Consider the following 20020-nt stretch of genomic DNA (forward strand, 5'->3'; position numbering starts at 1 on the left):
TGAGGACACTTTTTTAATTGGCTCAAAGAGAGAAGTGACCCATCTTGTTATGTACTATCATTGGTGCCGCAAAGCCCTCAAACACTACGTCCCACGTCAAACAGAGCCCGCCGCGGCGGGAAGGAGCGAGCACCACGCCTGATCCAAAGAGAAGCACTCCGGTAGTAATTTGACCTGACATGTCAGTGTCATGAAATTTCACCACCAAAGGAGTTGCTCTTTGCGAGGAATTCATTCATCCCGACATGAAACAGGTGCCGTTGAAGATAATATCCATTCCACCATAATCGTCTGCTTCATGACCACATCACTTTCACCGAGACTGACACAAATAATCCACCTCGTACTTTGAGCGACGAACGTTGACCATCGGCTCATTTTGCAATGAGAACTACATAAAGTGACCAATGATCTTCAGAGCAGGCATGGGTTTCTCACGGGAGCTACTGGAAGGTCAGTGATGATGTACGTCAATTTACATAAATACACAGAAACAAGAGCGAAGCAGTTACTACTACGTTGCTCTCTTCTTCATCACGTATTTGCCTTTCTGGAACTGGGAAATGTAAATTCTGAGCTTTGAGTTGTCTCCGCTTCGCTTGATCCAAATCTGAAATCAGATAAAAACACACAAATGTTTTTGTTTTCAAATGCAACATCAGAATCAAGGAAATGAAAGGGAGAGACTTTTGCCTCATACTTCATACAGAAAATGAGACATTCTTTACAATATTCAAACAGAAAAGAAAATGACTAGCAATGCCATTTTTGAAAATAAGCACAAATACGATAAGAATTAACAAAATACACTATGAACCGAAAAACTAAAGTGTACGTCACCCCCCAGGGTGGTGCTACCGACTGAAGTGTCTTTAGGCCATTCCCAAACGGGGGACATTAACATGTTCTTAAGCACAGTAGGATCGTAAATGGGCCGATTCATTAATCTCATGCCCATAACTGCGCCTGAACTGCAACAGGGAACTGCTGCTTCTTCTTTCCTAATCCTTACTATCATCATTTTCCTCTACTTCCTTTGTTTCACTCTTGTGACCCGCTATTTCCTAGATGCCTCAATAGTCGAAGCAGACTTTTTGTTTTAGTAGAGGTTTTAAGGTGCTCGCAACTGCATGAGGTCATATGAGCGCCAAGGGGTAGATGTCAACAGAGAATGTCTTTACAGGGAATCAGACATCATACTCTTAATCTATTTATCTAGATCTAGCAAGCGGCTAGTTGTATTTTCTAATGAACTTTTCAAGTCGCACACACTCTGCTTCTTTCTCATTCCAGCTCCTTTTATTTTTGCATTCTGCATCAATTTCTCTTGAATTTCCCGCCGTTATCAATGAGAACTCGGCGGGCCAACGTCCCGATGCCCGATCGACACTGTGTTGCTCTACAATAAACAATGTGAAATTAGCGCTAGGCACAGAAGAACGGAGGTAGAAAGCTACGGGCAGACATCCGCAAGCCGCGTTTTCGTCTCTCTCCCGGTTCGGTGTTTTCCGTGTGTAAAAAAAAAAGTATCGCAATCTGCGACCGGGAGCGGTCCATTGGAGGAAGGAGGAACGTAGCGGGAAAAGCTAGATGAAGCGGAGTTTCCGTTAGCGGGAAAGTGGCAGCTATGTTAAGTTTGAGTATTGGGCACATCTACCCAAAAACAGTCATTCAAGGTTAGGAAAAAGGCAAGACGAATGGACAGAAGCAAAAGAGGAGTAGTCAAAAAGAAAGACTCAACAGTTGCTTCCCCCACCTGTCCTTCACAAAACAAAAACAAACAAAAAAAGCAGAGAGGGGTGTTGGAAAGGTCACACACATAAGATACATTTTTTTCCCTAATGCCCGTGGACAGGAGCATACCTCTTGGTTCCCTATATTGGTGATCGTGCCATAGATCCTTGGACCTCCCTCTTTGTTGTCCAGCTGAACCATGCTGTTTCGCTGAAACCTGAAAAGTATCGGGAGATGATGATGAGTACTTGCATTTGGGATTTTACGTTTAGTTTTAGTAGAGGTTTTACGGCTCCCACAACTGCATAAGGTCACATGAGCGCCAGAAGATTAGAGGCGTTACAAGAGAGTAACAAACATAAAAAAGAAGACGGGGAGATAAGGACGATAGATGTTTCATAGGAAAGATGAAGCAAACCACACCAGAGCACCTGCCAAACACCCACCATTGAGATTATGACACCAAGTGTGAGAGCTTAACCGAGACAAGACATTACAAGCCACTCCACTGAGCCATTTATTGTTTCCCACTTTGAGTAAACAGAACTGTACTGGCTCAATAACACAAATGTAGTTCCTTTTATTCTTTATAGTAGAGGGTTTTGCGACGCTCGCAACTGCATAAGGTCATATGAGCGCCAAGGGGTGGGTGTCAACAGAGAAGTCTTTACAGGGAATCAGACTTGGACTGCTCACCTCTCTAGCTTCAACAGCACAAGGTCTGCTTCCACTATCAAGGCACCCCAAAATAGCAGGTCACAAGAGAGTGACAAACATACAAAAGAAGTAGAGGAAAATGACAATAGAAAGGATAAGGAAAGAAAAAGAAGCAGTTCCCTCTTGTAGATCAGGCACAGTTATGAGCGTGACATGAGTCAGCCCATTTACAATTCTACTAAGCTTGAACGAGAGATGTCCCCCCTTCGGGAATGGCTTAAAGACACTACAGTCAGTGGCACCGCCCCGGGGGGAGAAATGTAGTTCAGGAAAAAAGTAAGACAGACACACAAGAAACAGTAGAGAGAAAGAAAAGAATGACCTACCGGTAAACACCTTCTATTTCTGCATGTATTTTACTGAAAAATGCTGATTTAAGGCACAAAAACATTAAATTTGCAGTTTTTAACAATTCTCAAGCTTCGCAAGCCGATACAATTTGGCGGCCATTTTACCGTGAATTTTACCTCTAAAACAAGGTGGCCCCCCCACCTCCTTCTATCGCAAATATCTCCACTTCTATGCACGATAGAAGAGTGTATTTTCACAGAAAGCAAGACTCGTGAACAAGCTTTAAAATGATACCACTAACTTCACATGTCCAAAAATTGAAGAGCGCTGGATTCCACCACGTTGTGATATACAAGATACAAAGATCCGATATTTTTTGACAAACTGCAAACAAACTGGAAAAATATTTCCATCCAGCCTATGACTATCGGGACATAAGTCAGGCTAAAATTCATGATCAACTACAACAAACAAAAAATTCAGAACCAGTTTTCGACAAAATGGATGTTACGAAAATTCTGGCATCTTCCAAGGCAACACTCACCATTTTTTGTCATACCACAACCTGCCGTCCTCAATCCTCACGTCGGAGCTGGTGTCCAGCAGGGAGTTCTGGTTGGACAGCATCTGTTTCTTGGCCACGGGTTTGCCGCTGACCTTCATCATCACGCGGAGGTCGGCCAGGATCTGGTCGTCGTCCAGCAACAGATTGATCTGGGCTGCTTTCCGTCAAGGATTGAACTTTTTTTTTTTTTAAAGAGAAACCAGCTAACAGTAACGTTAAGCGCTTTAGATGAAGCACTTAATACAAATTCAGAGCAAAAAATATTGATGAACAGTCAGAACATGCTTCAAGATGTAACAGTCACACATGTACAATGAAGTAAGAAAAACCTATTCCTACTGAACAATGGAGTTTCACCGTCAAAATGACGTCTGTGTCTAGTTGGATGCTAAACTTCCAAAACTTTTTTTTAAAATTCTAAAAAACTGAAAACCCGAAAGAAACAGCAGCATTGATTTCATCAAAATCCATCCAATCTCGACACAGATGGGGTTTCCGGATAAAATGTTGAAAATAGTAAAGGATACCAGGAGAAGGTTTTCGTCGCTTTTCTGGAATGGGAACGGGGTCATTGGGTCGTCTTCTCAGCTTCCTCGTCATGGTCGGCTTCACCTCCATGAAGTCAGCTGGAACCAAACAATAAACAACTTTTTCACCCCCACAGAAAAGAAACACTTAAAAAAAAACCAAACCAAACCAACAACACTTATACAATAGTTTAACAAACTAGACCAGAAACATATTCAAGAGCTGAATTTTTAAAATTTGGCAGTTGTTGAAAAATAACATTATTTTTAGTAGAGGTTTTACGGCGCTCGCAACTGCATAAGGTCATATAAGTACCAAAGATTGCGTTACAAGAGAGTAGCAAATACAAAAAAGGAGGAGCGATCAGGATGACAAATGTTTGATAGGAAAGGAGCAAACCACACCAGAGCCCCCACCAACCACCCACACGGAAATCCATTCCTAAGGGTCGTAGATAGACGCAATAGAGATTTTATACCAACTCTGTTGCCCCTTAAATCACACACACACACACACACACAACTGCGAGGGAAAGTAAAATCTAACTAATACGGAGTGCCCACTACGAATGGGATCGGCCGATCGGCCCGATCGCCCGACTCTATCGCCTCAAAAACAAACGTGTTTGTTTTCAGTTTCAGGCGATCAAGTCGGGCGATCGGCCCGATCCAGCCATCCGTAGTGGGCACCCCGTATAAAGTCAAAGCTAACCCACCGCCGTTCAAATCAATTGTCTGTCGCTCCAGTTCTATAACGCTCCGCTTCTCCTTCAGGTCACCGATCAAGCTGTCCTTCAGGTCGACTTTTTTCTCCTGGAAATGAAAACATAAAGAGAAGAAAACAATGTAATCCCTCTAGAAGTAGTAGAAGAGGAAAAAGGAACAAAGGAAAGAGCAATTAAAACTGGGAACAAACAATGGGGTGACTACCTTAATTATAAGTACGCTTAATAATATTTCTTATAATTACAGGTGCTACAAAGTAATATTGCCGGGGGGGGGGGGGGGGATTTGTTATTTTAGTATATTAGGAGAAGTTTCAACATTGGTACCTTGCAAAACCACATCATAGAAACAATGGAGAAGAATGGTTACTTATGTTACATTAGGAAGAAAGGGGAACTGTTAACAGAAAAGAGGTACACTTGTAGATAACTGGACTGGTGAAAACGAGAAAAGAAATAGCACAATAAAACATTTGAGCATGAAAATCATTGGTGGTGGTGATGATGATGATGATGATGACGATGATGATGATGATGATGATAACGAGGCACACAGGACCCAGAAGATGCCTCCTCTTCCACAGCCACAAACGATCATCCCTACAATTAAAACTGCCCACACGTTTCAACCTACTGAACACAAATATATAAACATTGATAGGAAAATTTTACAAATTCTTCTCCCACCCTCCTCAAAAGAAGTAAATTGAAAGGAAAATGTTAACAAAGCAGTTACAATCAGAAAAACAAAGGTACTGTACCCTTCGTCAACAGCCTGAAGATCGGCAAAGCGAAAGGTTCAAGGACTTATCCCTAACTTTATTCTCAAAATCTCTTTTTTCAGAGGGGGTAACAGCATCTTTTTCCTGAGGGTTTAAGAGCTTAATAATATTATGTGCTTCACACATTCATTTTAAACTGAACTGTCCAACAAAACTACCTAGTGAATCACAAGGAAAAGGTCTTAAAATTAAAACACTGGACCGAATTCCCAGCTATTCCCGAATTTTCTCAAAACACGGAAGAGTATTATTAATTAGTAGAGGGTTTTAAGGCGCTCGCAACTGCATAAGGTCATATGAGCGTCAAGGGGTGGGTGTCAACAGAGAAGTCCTTTCAGGGAATCGGACTTACTCTGCTCATCTCTTTAGCTTCAACACCACAAGGTCTGCTTCGACTATCAAGGCACCCCGGAAATAGCAGGTCCCAAGAGTGTGACAAACATACAAAAAGAAGTAGAGGAAAATGAGAATAGTAAGGATTAGGCAAGAAAAAGCTGCAGTCCCCTGTTGTAGATCAGGCACAGTTATAGCATGACATTGATGAATCAGCCCATTTACAATTACAATTCTACTGTGCATAAGAACTCGATATGTTAATGTCCCCCCTTTGGGAATGGCCTAAAGACAGTCAGTAGCACCGCCTCGGGGAGGGTAAAATTTTATCTTCAACACGACTTACGTAAGCAAACAGACACCAACACCAAAGAATTTAACAAGAGCTGAGAGTTTGTCTTTCCTTCAGTGACGTAAATAAAAAGCTGTGCTATTTAAGATTAAGAACCTATCTTTCAAAGAACATGGCACAAAAGGCCTTGCAACCTTCTGGACCGATCGCTATAGATGTGCTAAAAACATAACGGAGGGAAAATTAATCCAACATATGCAACAGTCAATGGTCTTAAAATTAAAACATTGGACCGAATTCCCAGCTATTCCCGAATTTTCTCAAAACACGGAAGAGTATTATTTATAAGTAGAGGGTTTTTTAAGAGAGATTAATTCAAGTTAAGAGCAAGCTTATCAAATGTGTGAGACTAACAAATTTAATTAATGAGTCGACACTGACGAGACCACAGGAAACAAACAACATCAGCGAAAGACTGCTTTCAGAAGGCAAAGGATGGGGTGGAGAGACAGTCATGAAAGATTTTATCAGAGGCATCATCATCATAAAAAAAAAGAAAAAAAGAAAAAAATTGTATTTGTGCTTTTGTACACTTTCAATTTACTGGTGTACCTTTCTTTCCTTCATTCTTCCTCAACCCCCCACCCCTCCCTCCCCCATATGACTCTATAAAGAAAAAATAATCAAGCGAAAAGCTTTCAAAAGAAGAGAAGACACTATCATCAATTTACGCAGAAGCAAAACCATATCCACACAATAAAGAATACGGGGGAAAAAAAAAACAAAAAAAAAAACAAGCAATAAGCAAAAACAGAAAGAATAAAAAGAGAGAAGTAGAGTGATACTTGAACCCATCTGTGAGGTGTACCTTCAAATGATCTAGTAATCGTTCCTTCAGCCTCTCTCTTTTCTCCTGAAACATGCCCAGGCACGCCAAATCAACAATCAATAAGAGATGCAATTCACAAGAATGATGAGCCTCTGGCATGTATGAATATGGCACAAACTTTATATTTTCTTTGATACATATACATGTATATATACAGATACTTCTCCCTTCCCTAGAAACAGAGTAGCACCAAAATGTTGACGATTTACAGACTTAACACGAAAAGAAACGAGAAATTATCATCAAAATAAACAATCAATTAATAAATTGAAATATGTTATATGAATTATTAAAGGAAATGTGAATATTATAATATGTGAACCACCACGGGGAGGAAAAAAGAAAGTTATTGTACAAATATCGAAACAATATGAGATATTAATTCAAGTGAGTCAATGAAACGTACACATTACAAAGGAAATGAAGGCTCCACACAGTTCCACAATAATGGTTTGAGACAACGAGTGAATAAAAAAAAAAAATTTCTTGAGTAACTTTGTACCGAGTAAAAAAACACAAGTTTCTGGGTCACAGGAGACTGAATGAATCAATATGTTGGGTGGGCACATGGCGAAAGTATTGTTAAAATGGAACATGAGTTAACTGAGCCCACTAACAAGACAAAACTCCTTTCCCACAAATCCCACAAAGAAAAGGTAAATGCATTACTTTGGTTATAATGGAAGTACAGCTGGAATAGCATGGAAAGACCTGCCCCCCCGCAAAAAAAAAACAAAAAACAATTGGAAAAAATCATGAACACTTCATCTTTTATCCTAACTAAGAGGTCTCGGCTTACGCTTTCAAGAGATGGTTTGACTTTTTATTCCAATGTATAAAATTTAAAAATATTCTTGTTTTATTCATCTTTTCTATGGACTTGCCTCTAATTTGACAAAAATAGAGTTTGCTATCTATGGCCAGCTCAAGTCTCTACTTCACACAAAGGTGGTAATAGTTTTTTCTTACCTAGCCAGACTACAAAAAAGACCACAATGTTTTCTAGCAAAAACTACTGACTGGTTCCATACTACATATTAAATACCGCATATATATATATATTTATATATATATATATATATATATATATATATATATATATATATATATATATATATATATATATATGTAAAGCCAGATTACTTTATTTCATGAATAAACCATAATTTGTCTGTTTTTAACCAAATTATTTATAGAAATTTTGATACGTTTATTTAATTCTCACATTTTAAAAAAAATGTCGGGTGCAGCGGTGGAAATCCTTCTTCTTTATTCTACAAAAAATTTCATTAGGTTGGACAGAACCCACACTGCTCCTAAACCCCACCCCTCAGGACCTTCCACGCAGCAGCGCCTGCATGCATGTCAAGACAGTCAGGCAGCAACCACCACCACCACCACCAGCCATAGCATATCAACGTAAAATGTCCTCAGAAATGGATGCGGGTGTGTTGTAGTTTACACGGTGAGTATACGCCACTATCATGGATTCGTTTCCGTTTTTTAATTAATAAGATGGATATTTGGAATAATTTTCTTTAGTCAGAACACAACGTTTTGCGTTGCTGTTGTACGTTGTACTGTATTGTAAAGCGCTCAGAGCCCGTGTACTTTAATCGGGGTTGAGCGCTATATAAATGTCAGTTATTATTATTATTATTATTAATATAATAATAATAGATACTATTTGCATAGCGCAAAACTCCGCTCATCCGCTCAACAGCAAGCTCTATGCGCTTCACAATCTATACCATCACCCCAGCAGACCTGAGAGCATTCTGAAACAACCTCAACTTCCTGGGAACTTTTGCCAGCACTAGAGCAGGATGACATTAACCAGGGATGCCAAATGATTTTTTTTTAAAAACAACTGAAAATGAGCAGAGCATCACACCTCACCTAAAACAAACCTTGTGAAATATCTTTAAATGAGCAAACAAAAACATTTCTCTTACCATTCCCCTTTCCTTTGCTAGTGGATGAATCAATATGTTGTGTGTGCACACAGGTAAATGTACCCGGAAAAAGCCGGAAAAAACGGAGATTTGGCATCCCTGATTAACATCGAGAAGAACTGCAATCTGACCCCACAATGCTGAAGAGCTACTACGTGCGACCTACCGATTGATAGAGCCAGAGTAGTTTCTATGCCATAATCTGCCCACGTGGTTTTATGTACCCCCATATTAGCAAAATTTGATCATTTTTTTCATAATTTCTGATTATTTACCTTAGTCATTCTTTGTTAAAATTAACAGAATCGCATAATTTCACATTTTCGGGCTCATTTTGTATAATTTAAGAATTTTTCTTGCATACAACGACGGGGACAGCATGATGAAATATGCGACACCCCTCTCTCCTCCTTCAACTTAAGACGCATGTAATTTTTCATTAGAACCACAGGCCGAAAGGTCTAGAACCCAGATGGCCGCTGGATTGGAAAAGTGAAGTGAAGTAAGTCGTTAGAACCAAAAAGGACCTTTGAGGGCACAAAGAATTAACGCTAATCCATTAACCCTGTCCCAAAAATGCGATACAATTCTTCTTTCTTTTTCTTTTTTTCCAATGACAAACTACTAGTTGAAAAAAGTAAGAATTTACAGTAAGACCTTTGACCTCATAAGTGCAACCTTAGTTACATTCTCATAACAAACTTTACAGTTCTGGTGTCTTTTTAAATCTGTAGTATAACAGATAACATGGGACAGAATGAATGCTAAAGGGGAAAGTGTAAAATCTCATAGCTGGCCAGAGCGAATAAGCACCGTGACATGACTTTCATTCCAGAGGTAAGGGCACCCACCATACAAACACAAAGCAAAAATAAAAGAAGGCAGAGGTCTTGACACATTTGAAAGAAGAACAAATTTCAAGGAATCCCAAAGCCAAGAAAACCAAAACAAAAATGGAGCAAATTTTTCTACGAATGGGAAAAAAAACCAACAAAAAAACAAAACCCAGCAACAAAACAAGCAACCCAAGAAGACTATGTTGGAGTTGTCAGCTCGCTCGAATACTTGACAAAATTCAAAGCGCCGCGCTACCTCAAAAAATCACAATATTAAAACACGTTCCCTCGAGACAATAAAGAATGATACGCCCATTGATGTGATTGCTAAACTAACAAGAATAACTGCTGAAGCAATAACTACAGAACTGGATCGCACTTTAAGATAAGCAGGGCTGCCAACCCATCTCCATTGTTTTTAGTAAAGACCATTGAAGAAAATTAGCAATTTCCCATAAAAATTCATAATAGTGCTCTCATTTTCAAATTACTATATGCTTCTACTCGTGTACGGTATTATTATTGTGGGCAAGGCTAACTTGTGCGAAGTGGCCAAGCAGTTCCTTTTTTTAGGGGGGGGGTTGATTTAGAGATTGGCGGTTTTCCGACTATTGGCGGATGATTTACAGGTCTGCACTAAGACTTTGTAAAATTTTAAAAAGAGCCAAAAATATATCTTTTTATAGCCAAAAATCTGCCGACGGTAAAAATCGTAATAAATCGCCTTACGATCGGAATTTCGCGGTGAGGCTAAAAAATCATAATGATTACGAAAAAAACGGAATGGTCGGCAGCCCTGGATAAGGCAGCACCTATAACCACAAACATTGAGGAGGGGCTAAAATTTATTTTAAAAAAGAGTTTTACCAAATGTAGCGTTGAAAACCGAATGAGGAAATAACAACTGGCCCAAAAGATGGGGCAGTAAGAAAGTCGAAACTTTGGATAAGGCAGGCCACAGATGTTACTACACTTACTGTAAATTTACTATAAAGTTACTATAGAACAAATGTGTTTCATGTTCAAACAACGTCTGTCCCTAGGATCACCATTCATTTTCCAATGTTATTAATAAATTCTTAATCCAGCATATTTTCCACTGTATCTCCACTGACTCATGAAAACAGATGTCCTCCCTCTATTTTTTACAAAAGCATTTACAAGTTTTGTCACCTTATTTCCACTACCCAACAGAATACTCTCTGCTTATACATAAAATATGAAAAAAAATAGCCCTAAGTTTTGGATTTGAATCCCCCTAACTGCTAAATCAAATAGACTCATTCATCTAATGTTATTCATATAGGTAGTAAACTAAAGGATACCTAGCGTAAAGAAGCCACTGAAAAGATTCTCGATCATAACACTTATAACAGAAAGTTGTTTTGTTTTTTTTAAGACTCCTGGTCAAAGAAATGAGGCAAATCATACAGACAGTGAAATAAAAAGTTCAGAAGTAATTAATTGAAATTTGAAAAAATAAAGAAAAAAAAAGAGAAATATCTACCAAGAATACTACTTGTTCCTACATACAAGATGTGAAGAAGAACAAACTGTACAATAAAGGGCTGTGCACTTGGGAGGACTCGGCTGATATATATTTTTCTGTGGGGTGGGGGGTGGGGGGGGGGGGGGGGGCCCGCACACGGTATGCATCTGTGTGAGAGGGTGGGCATGAGCATTCGAGAATGGGTGGATTCACTTATATTGCCTAAACCTGTGGTTTATCAACAGACTCTTTTGAAATTCCCTAGATGTCTCAAAACTGCATATCAGAACACTTGACTAGTCAGTAAGAGGACCTTTAGTTTTGTACGAATAAAATAAAATTGATTTAATTCAGATTATACGCTACATATGCAACAAATTGTCCTCACAACAAGAAAAGTTTTGTCTCCATGTTTCATTATTATTTTGAAAGCTCTTAATCAGGTTTCATATAAATTTTTTCTCTTTAAAAGATGAAAAAAGAGACAGGAATCTAACTGATACCGCACGAAAGAAAAGAATGTTATATACCCTAGTCTACAATACAAAACAGCATTCATTTCAAGGCTGCCTATCCTCCTGAATCAACACCCCCAAACGAAGTGAAAATTTTAATCCTCAAAATCACAACGTTCATAAATGACAGCAAATTTCTAGACAGCCTTCCCTCCAAGTACACAGACACACATAATATGTGTACAGATAAAAAATTGGCACACGGCAAAAGCAATGCCTGCGGAGAGAATATAGGAGAGACGTGAGCCACTGTCTGATACAGTTAGGCCAAGTATACACGTCTCTGCATAGCTCCTGACCTCGAACTCCTTCTGAGCATTGGTGCAGTCCACATGATAGTTCCTGTCAGCCTTTTCAATCTGTTCAATTAAAAAAAAAAGTAAGAGAAAAAAAAAAAGAACAGACAGTTAACATTTTTTTGGTCAATTCTGCGACATCGGGGGGGGGTTCTGCCAAATATTTGGCTTTATGTTTTAGTAGAGGTTTTACGGCGCTCGCAACTGCATAAGGTCATATGAGCCCCAGAAGATTAGAGGTGTTACAAGAGAGAAACAAACATAAAAAAGAAGGAGGGGAGATAAGGACGACAGATGTTTGATAGGAAAGAAGGATAAAACCACACCAGAGCACCCGCCAACCACCCACTGCCAAATATAGAAACAGGGACTCGCAGTATGTCATGTTCCATCCAGCATCTCCAATTCCCACGCTGTTCCCCCCCCCCCTCTTTCACAATCTGTTCCTACCAGTAACTACTCATAAGATACACATATATTGCTTTTAATATCTTTTGCTGCAAACGGTATCCCAATATTTGAGGGGTTTTGTTTTTTTAACATTGCAGCATCAATAAAAAGTCTTAGCACACAGGTTAGAACATAATATGATAGTCCCATTGACATGGCACCAGGCCATCTCCTGTGCAAAGTATACTGTCTTAATTTGCAGAGAGAGAGAGAGAGAGAGAGAGAGAGAGAGAGAGAGAGAGAGAGAGGGAGAGAGAGAGAGAGAGAGAGAAAGAGAGAATGAGATATGATTTGAAAGACCTTTGGCCCATATGTCCACACGGAGACAGATATAACTTCGAAAGAAAGACAGCGAGCTTACGTCCACTGTTTTAGCAATCTCATTTTGACGAAGTCTCTCCCTGTACTGCAGCTCTATCTTCTTGGTTCTCTTCAGGAACTCTGGCAGGGATCCCTCCTGCAGCATACCAATGTGCTTCTTGATCTGTGCAAGCTTGTCTTGATACATCCTGTAACAGAAGGCATCTCTTGTTCATTGTTGTTTTTGTAAGTGTTTTACGGGGCTCGCAACGACATAAGGTCATATGAGCGCGCGGGACACATTAAACTTTTTCAGTTGGTAGGAAATTTTGAATTTTGTCCGGGTGGCGGCCGAAGCCTACTCTTATCGATTTTAGACCACCGAGGGATCTTCAACGTGCGCGACTTGCACACAGGCCCTCCGAGATTTTTCGCCCTTGTCCGAGAAGGCTAGGTGTAGATCTTTCCTACAAGAAGATCAGAGGTGTGGCTGAAAGACAGCAGTAAGAAGAAGCCAAGGAGTAACAGTAGAAAGGCTGTAGAAAGAATCAGGAGCCCACAGGGGGGGGGAAGGGGGGGAGAGCAAAGGAGATGAGGGAGTGGGGGAAGAAAGAGGAGACTAAAGCAGACGACAGAACATTGCTAGAGAGCAGGAAAGGAGGTGAAAGGAGACAAATTTAAAGAAGAAAATTTTCCAGCCACTACCGGGATTCGAACCCGGGACTTTTGAATGAGAGGCCAACACCTTAACCTCTAGGCCACGAGAGCCCCTCATCTCTTGTTGCATCATGGCAATAATTAGAACACTTGTTCTGGTCCTGATTGCTTCAGGTTTTGTAGTAAGAGTTTTACCGTACTTGCACCACAATAAGGTCATAAAGTGCCCGAAGATTAGAAGTGTTACAAAAGATTAACAAACGCCAAAAAAAAAAAAGACAGATAAATAACAAACCACACCAGAGCACCCGCCAACCACCCACGTTCTAGTCCTGGTATATATCAACATCTCTTACAATGCCAAGAAAGTTGTCTGAGTACGTACAGTCCAAAATAATCACCTTTCGGTCACCTACATGCCTTGTAACTACGGTAAATGTATCCTCAAGGGATGTACAGTAATAAATACTTATGACCTCAGGAATGAATGAGTTGTGCTGAAAAACTAATCAGCTGCTGGACCAGTTTTATCATTCACGTCAAAAGTTGACTTCTTCCCCCTAAAGCAAGCCTGCGTCTGATTATAACTTGACGACCATTTATAATAAACCTATCCCCGTCGTTTTATGCAATAAAAATTCTGAAACTATGCAAACTGAGCCCAAAAATGTGAAATTATGCGATTCTGTTAATTTTAACAAAGAATAATAAAGAAAAATAATCAGAAATTATGCAAAGATTAAATTTTGGTAAATTATGCGGGGTGCATAAAACCACGGGGACAGATAAACTAATACATTTCTTTTCTAGTTTTAAGAACAAACCAATTAGAAGTACCTTCTTCATCATAAACAGGTTCAATCACTGTGCATCAAGTTTTTTGTTTTAGTAGAGGGTTTTACGGAGTTCACAACTGCATAAGGTCATATGAGCGCCAAGGGGTGGGTGTCAACAGAGAAGTCCTTACAGGGAATCAGACTTACTCCGCTGACCTTCTAGCTTCAACAGCACAAGGTCTGCTTCGACCATCAAGGCACCCAGGAAATAGCAGATCACAAGAGTGACAAACATATAAAAGAAGTAGAGGAAAAATGACAATAGTAAGGATTAGGAAAGAAAAAGCAGCAGTTCACTGTTGCAGATCCGGCACAGTTATATGAGCGTGACATGATGAATCAGAGCATTTACAATTCTACTGTGCTTGAACGAGAAATGTCCCCCCTTTGGGAATGGCCTAAAGACACTTCAGTCAGTGGCACTGCCCCGGGGGGTATGGAGATCAGAGGAAAAAAGGATGATAGATGTTTGACAGGAAAGAAGAAGCAAACCACACCAGAGCATCCGTCAACCACCCACTGCGCATCACTTTAAAAATATAATTTGAGCCCTGCAGCCTGCATAACAAGCTAGTGCTTTATCAGCTTCACGTTCACATTCAAAAGTCTTGGAAGTTCACACTTTAAAGTCACTGACTGCAAATACCATCACTCACTGCGTTTGTACGCCTAGGCGTACGAGAAACCCAGATACCACACCCCTGTCGGTTTCCATTGCTTTACTATTTTCACACTATCTACACAGCCATGACCAGTCTCTGCAGCTGAGGAAAGGGAATGCTTGCTATATAATGCCTCTTTAATTCTGTTTTTACATCCCTTGATCCCTATAGGGTCGGAGGGGGGTTGTGGTATTTTTTCAGTGAGGAGAGTTACAATAGGTTTGGTTTTTTTAGATCTGGCACAGTGTTTTGCAAACTTTATGTTGAATTAAGAAAACGTCCAGCCTCTGAATGAAAAAAAACCCCGTTCATTTCTATGTGTTCTGATTATGAACAAGGTGTACCAGATGGCCACCAAAGTGACTTATCCAATTATTATTCTGTGGAAAAATGAAAAGGGTTCTAAAAAAAGTGCCTCAGAGGCTGTTTTTTGTACTTCCTCAACTAAGAGCTCAAGAAATTCCACGTTTACTTTTGTTCATACATATGTACGCTATATTTCAAATAATCATACAAAAACAAAAAATAAATATTGAAAATGTTTTCACCTCAATTATACATGACATAAAAAATAGTGCAAATTATAAGTGCCTACTTTGAATGCTTATCCGACAATAAATATTCTCTAACACCCGAAAAGCTGGCAGACAGGGTTAAATTGAGATTATTTAATGAAGACAGTGAGGGTAAGACTTAAATGAAATGCCATATATATATATATATATATATATATATATATATATATATATATATATAACTTACTGTTCTTTTATCTCAGTCCTTTGGCCCCCATTGGGTGTGGTATTTTGATGGTTCTTACGTTTGTCCTCTGTCTCACTGGCATCTGCAGTATCTGTAAAAGATTTGTGAAGGAAAATTTGTGAGCCTTTCTTTTCCTGTTAAAAAAACCTCACTAAAAACATCTAAACTCAGCAATGGGAACTTCATTTTAGTTAGTCACCCTCAAAAGATTCGGGAATGATTTGACTTCTGACAATTCCAGTGGCCATATCAGATGGATCTACGTCATGTGTGATCTGCAGCAACAAATACAGCCGTCTGTCCGGTGCAAGTACTTGCCATTCTTGCCCCATTTTGCTTGCGTAGATTTACAAGAGCCTGGCGCCCCAGAGTGATCTACTCAGACTAAATAATTGCGCCAACTGCACAGATGCACAAGATTAATAAGCGATCTGGATGATGTAGGCTAGGCTTCAGCTGTGAGACCCACCGGAAGGCGAGGGTGCTCAAACAATAAAATACATGCTTATCGGTGAGAGAATCTACAGGAACTGCAGGACAGGGGGCGGTCGACCTGACGCGACTCAATCCGCAATGGACACCTGGCAGGCCTAACTAGCGGATAGCTAGAGAACGACAACTAAATGCCATTGGCCGATATTTATAGAAACAGCCATCTTGTTTAACCTTAACGGGGGATGCCCGCCACGTTATTGGATCGTGATTCTAAAAATTAGTGATGATTTTGCGCAGCGCGCGGTTTGCACCTGCAGTTTCCAAGTTCCTTCAGCGGTCTGCACTTTGCATCCTTACACCAGCAGTTTCAAAGCTCCTTCAGCATTTACTATTACATATTATTATATTTTCTCCTTTATTTGTCCATCCCCCTTTACAACATCACCCCTCCACCCTGCCCCTCTTCCTTCACTGCTTTCTGCTCCTTCATCTTCCCCCCACCAGCAGCCCCCCCCCCCCTGAGTTTCTCCTAGTGCCAGTGGTTCCCCCTAGTACACTGCATTTGTACCTCACAGTATCCATTTGCAAACCTTGCAGTCTCGAATTACTCCATTTGCAGCTCAGCGTATTATCGAGTCCAATCTCTTGTAAGCGCTTAATTTCTTGTGCTTTCAAAACTTTAAAAGAAATGATCCGGATCGAAACGGTCGATCATTAGCACGGCGTTGATGAACTTTGTTTGAACTTGCTTTCGTACGCAGGCCTACCGAACAGTTCTGCAAAGAATTTAAAAAATAATCAGAGTCGACAGGCGGCCCTCGTGTACAATTGTGGTCCTGTTTGCACTAAATCACACTAGGCCCAAGTACCCCCTGACTGTAATAATTCTCACGTGTTTCTTATAGAACTAAACTGAATTAAAATCATATCTAATCTAGAATCTAGATATGGCCACCTATATTCTCACCCATGGTGAGAATAGCTCGTGACTCCCTACCCCCCCAACTGGACATTGACAGTGAGACATCTGTAGAACATTCTAACCCTGTCACCCTGTGTCTCGAGCCACTATTCTCACTCCCCTTAGGTGTGCTATAGCACAAACACACACAGAATAGCACACAGAATAACTCATAAGTTAGTTGTACAGACATAGATAAGCTTCAGGTTTAGTTTATTTAATGGGCTGGGAGAAGGCCACTTCACACCATGAACAGAAAACAACAGTGAACAAAAAATAACAAGCTACAGATCTAGCCTATGGTTATAATTACAAAGTGACAATTTCTCGGAACAGTCGGGAAATAAACTGATCAGTATTTCGCTGAACGGTTTCCATTCTCGAGATTATTTGGTTATTTCGAGAGTTCGGCGTCATCTTTCATTCTGCCATTCTGCATCGACAGGGAAGAAGCATTTTTTACATCGAATTCGATTTCTAGAGCTAGAGTTTTCAGATGTCTAAATATTCAGATACTTCAATTGTGGTTGGGGCAATGTTCCCGGACTGTTAGTATATGGCCGTCGTTATTCGGACTCGAGTCCGAATAACATAGTTTCATATTCGGACTCGAGTCCGAATAAAAAAATTTCTTATTCCGGACTCGAGTCCGAATATGAAAAAATGTTATTCGGACTCGGGTCCGGAAAAAGGAAGTGTCTTCGTTCTATAGATCTAACGTTCAGTGCTTCCAATTTTCCACCATTTTTTAGTTTCCCAAACACCTTATCTGCCGATCCAATGCCCGTCGCCTCATATACGCCCCCCCCCCCCCCCCCTTCCATCAGTGAACATTAGTTTTCGACGTAAAGTGAAAGCTAAGAAAATCTATCATCTCCCTCATTCTAGGTAAACTTGCCCTGTGTAAAAAAAAAAAGACCGATTCGATCAAATACGCATCCCGTGCTCCTCATATCGATTGTTTACCAAGAAAAAGTTGTGTTGCTGTGTAGAGCTGAGCATACAGCAACTTTTGATTCCATAGACCAGCGCACAATTCATTACGCAGATCTACGTCAAGACTAGCTTATTATTGTAATAATGATCAGTTGCCGGGGGGGGGGGGGGACTGACGCGTATGCGACTTTCAACGCCCGGACCGATAGTGCCCCCCCCCAACCCCTCCCTGACACGCACTCAGCCACACGTGTGCAGGCCGCCCATCCGACCCCGACACATGCTAACGAGCCATCTTTAATTGCTTCTGATGACCTCTTGACAAATAAACATTTATTAGAAGCCCTATAACTTTTCAGGCCGGCCTCAAATTCATCATAAGATTAAAACTCGGCTCCTGCACAAAACGCCTTTTTGCCTGAAGTGATCCTGGTCTCTCCCCAGCCTGAGGCGAGTCATGAGTGAGGCAGGACAGGAAGCCGGATTCACGAGTCACAGGAAGTTGGAAGTCGGAAGTGATGTCATGCTGGACAAGAATCAGAGTCCGAATAACATTTTGGCCACCTCTATTCTCACCCGGGATGAGAATAGTGCAGGCGAGTCTTTTGGCTATTCTCACCCAGTGCGCGTTCACCGTTATAATAGCCTAGATCTTGGCCAACAAATTTTGCGTTCACCCTAAACCACAGAATTCTACACTGTGATAACAGAAAAATTGTAGAATTCTGTGCCGTGAACAAACGTTCCATTACAACTGTAGCCTACTAAAAGCGTACAATTTTGTCTGTGGGTAGTGGAGAGAGAGAGAGAGAGAGAGAGAGAGAGAGAGAGAGAGAGAGAGAGAGAGAAAGAGAGAGAGAGGAGTAGCGCGAGAACTTCTCCGGTCAAAACAAAATGGCGACCCGCGTAGTTCGGCTCGATTCGAAAAGTTAAATAGCCGTAGCATCTTTGTAGACAACCAAATTAATTTACTTTTGTGTTTTAACATCATTTTTTAACTTTGTTTTGGTCAATTTGATCGTCCACACCGATAGACAGTATTCAGAAAGAGACAGAGAGAGAGAGAGAGGGGAGGAGTAGATCTTGCGAGAACTTCCGGGCAAAACAAAATGGCGACCCACGTAGTTCGGCTCGATTCGAACAGTGAAATAGCCATAGCATCTTTGAAGACGATCAAATTAGCTTACTTTTGTGCTATAACGTAATTTTTTCTTGGCTTTTATCAATTTGATCATCCACACCGATAGACAGTATTCCAAAATGAGGAAAAGCGGGTCTTGTTTCGCACCGGGTGAGAATAGCCTACGCTGGCAAGTCTCACCCGGGATGAGAGGTAGATCGTTTTTCTATTCTCACCCCGGTTGAGAATAGCCACTTCCTAACATTTTTTCATATTCGGACTCGAGTCAGACTCAGAATAGTCACTTCGTAGTATCATACTTCATTTGAAAATGTCTACAAAAGGTAACGCAAGGAAAACAGACAGCTCGACTTTGGCAGTAGGCCTAACATATTTTGCAATAAGTCAAACCTAAAGCAAAGACTACAAAATATTTGTATAAAATCCTCCACCCCCGTTCACACGACACACACACAAACAGAATCTACAGACACTGATACTGAGATGGCGACGACGCCGACGGGGGAGAGTAAGGAACACTTGCCTTCATCAGAGACATTTCCATCAGGGTCCTTTTCTTCTTCAGCATCTGAACTCTCTGCACCATCAAAATCATTGACACGTCTTGGTGAATTGGTATAGGACGACATAATGTCCAAAAACAAATGAGAGTAAAAGGTAACAAGAAAATTCGGGCTTCGACTGTTTGTCGTTGGATATCAACTTCAAGCTCGCAACCGGAAGTGGTTTACATTGAATAAAAAAGTAAAATTCAATTTCAGATTAGGCATCTATGACTCGGATCAATCACTATCAAGAGTTTCAATTGATACTTTTCCATTGAAACAGTTTCGAGCTACAATTTATTTCTACAAAAAATATATTTATTATTTATTAATTTCTAGATATAAAATAATGAATTCACGGTCTTACTTTTATAGAAACATTGATTTGT

At 40.4% G+C, this 20020-nt stretch overlaps 1 protein-coding gene across 1 annotated transcript; it reads right to left on the minus strand.

Annotated features, from left to right (window-relative positions):
* Positions 1-6: 6 nt before the first annotated feature.
* LOC101852502 (sin3 histone deacetylase corepressor complex component SDS3) lies at positions 7-19809 on the minus strand. The gene is made up of 10 exons (XM_005107318.2): positions 19610-19809; positions 15614-15704; positions 12758-12905; positions 11950-12009; positions 6835-6879; positions 4551-4647; positions 3835-3933; positions 3287-3461; positions 1864-1951; positions 7-610 (listed from the first exon to the last, which is right to left on the minus strand). The coding sequence occupies exons 1-10, from the start codon at positions 19713-19715 to the stop codon at positions 515-517; spliced, it is 1005 nt and encodes a 334-aa protein (XP_005107375.1). The 5' UTR covers positions 19716-19809; the 3' UTR covers positions 7-514.
* Between the last annotated feature and the right edge of the window lie 211 nt (positions 19810-20020).

The sequence above is a fragment of the Aplysia californica genome, unplaced genomic scaffold (assembly GCF_000002075.1).
Source record: "Aplysia californica isolate F4 #8 unplaced genomic scaffold, AplCal3.0 scaffold00592, whole genome shotgun sequence".
NCBI lineage: Eukaryota > Metazoa > Mollusca > Gastropoda > Aplysiida > Aplysiidae > Aplysia > Aplysia californica.

Coding starts and splice junctions, on each gene's coding strand:
- LOC101852502 (XM_005107318.2), bottom strand. CDS start 19,715: ATGTCGTCCTATACCAATTCACCAAGACGTGTCAATGATTTTGATGGT. Junction 15,705..19,609: donor TGGAAATGTCTCTGATGAAG/GCAAGTGTTCCT, acceptor AATCTTTTACAG/ATACTGCAGATGCCAGTGAG. Junction 3,934..4,550: donor GACAATTGATTTGAACGGCG/GTGGGTTAGCTT, acceptor GTTTGGTTCCAG/CTGACTTCATGGAGGTGAAG.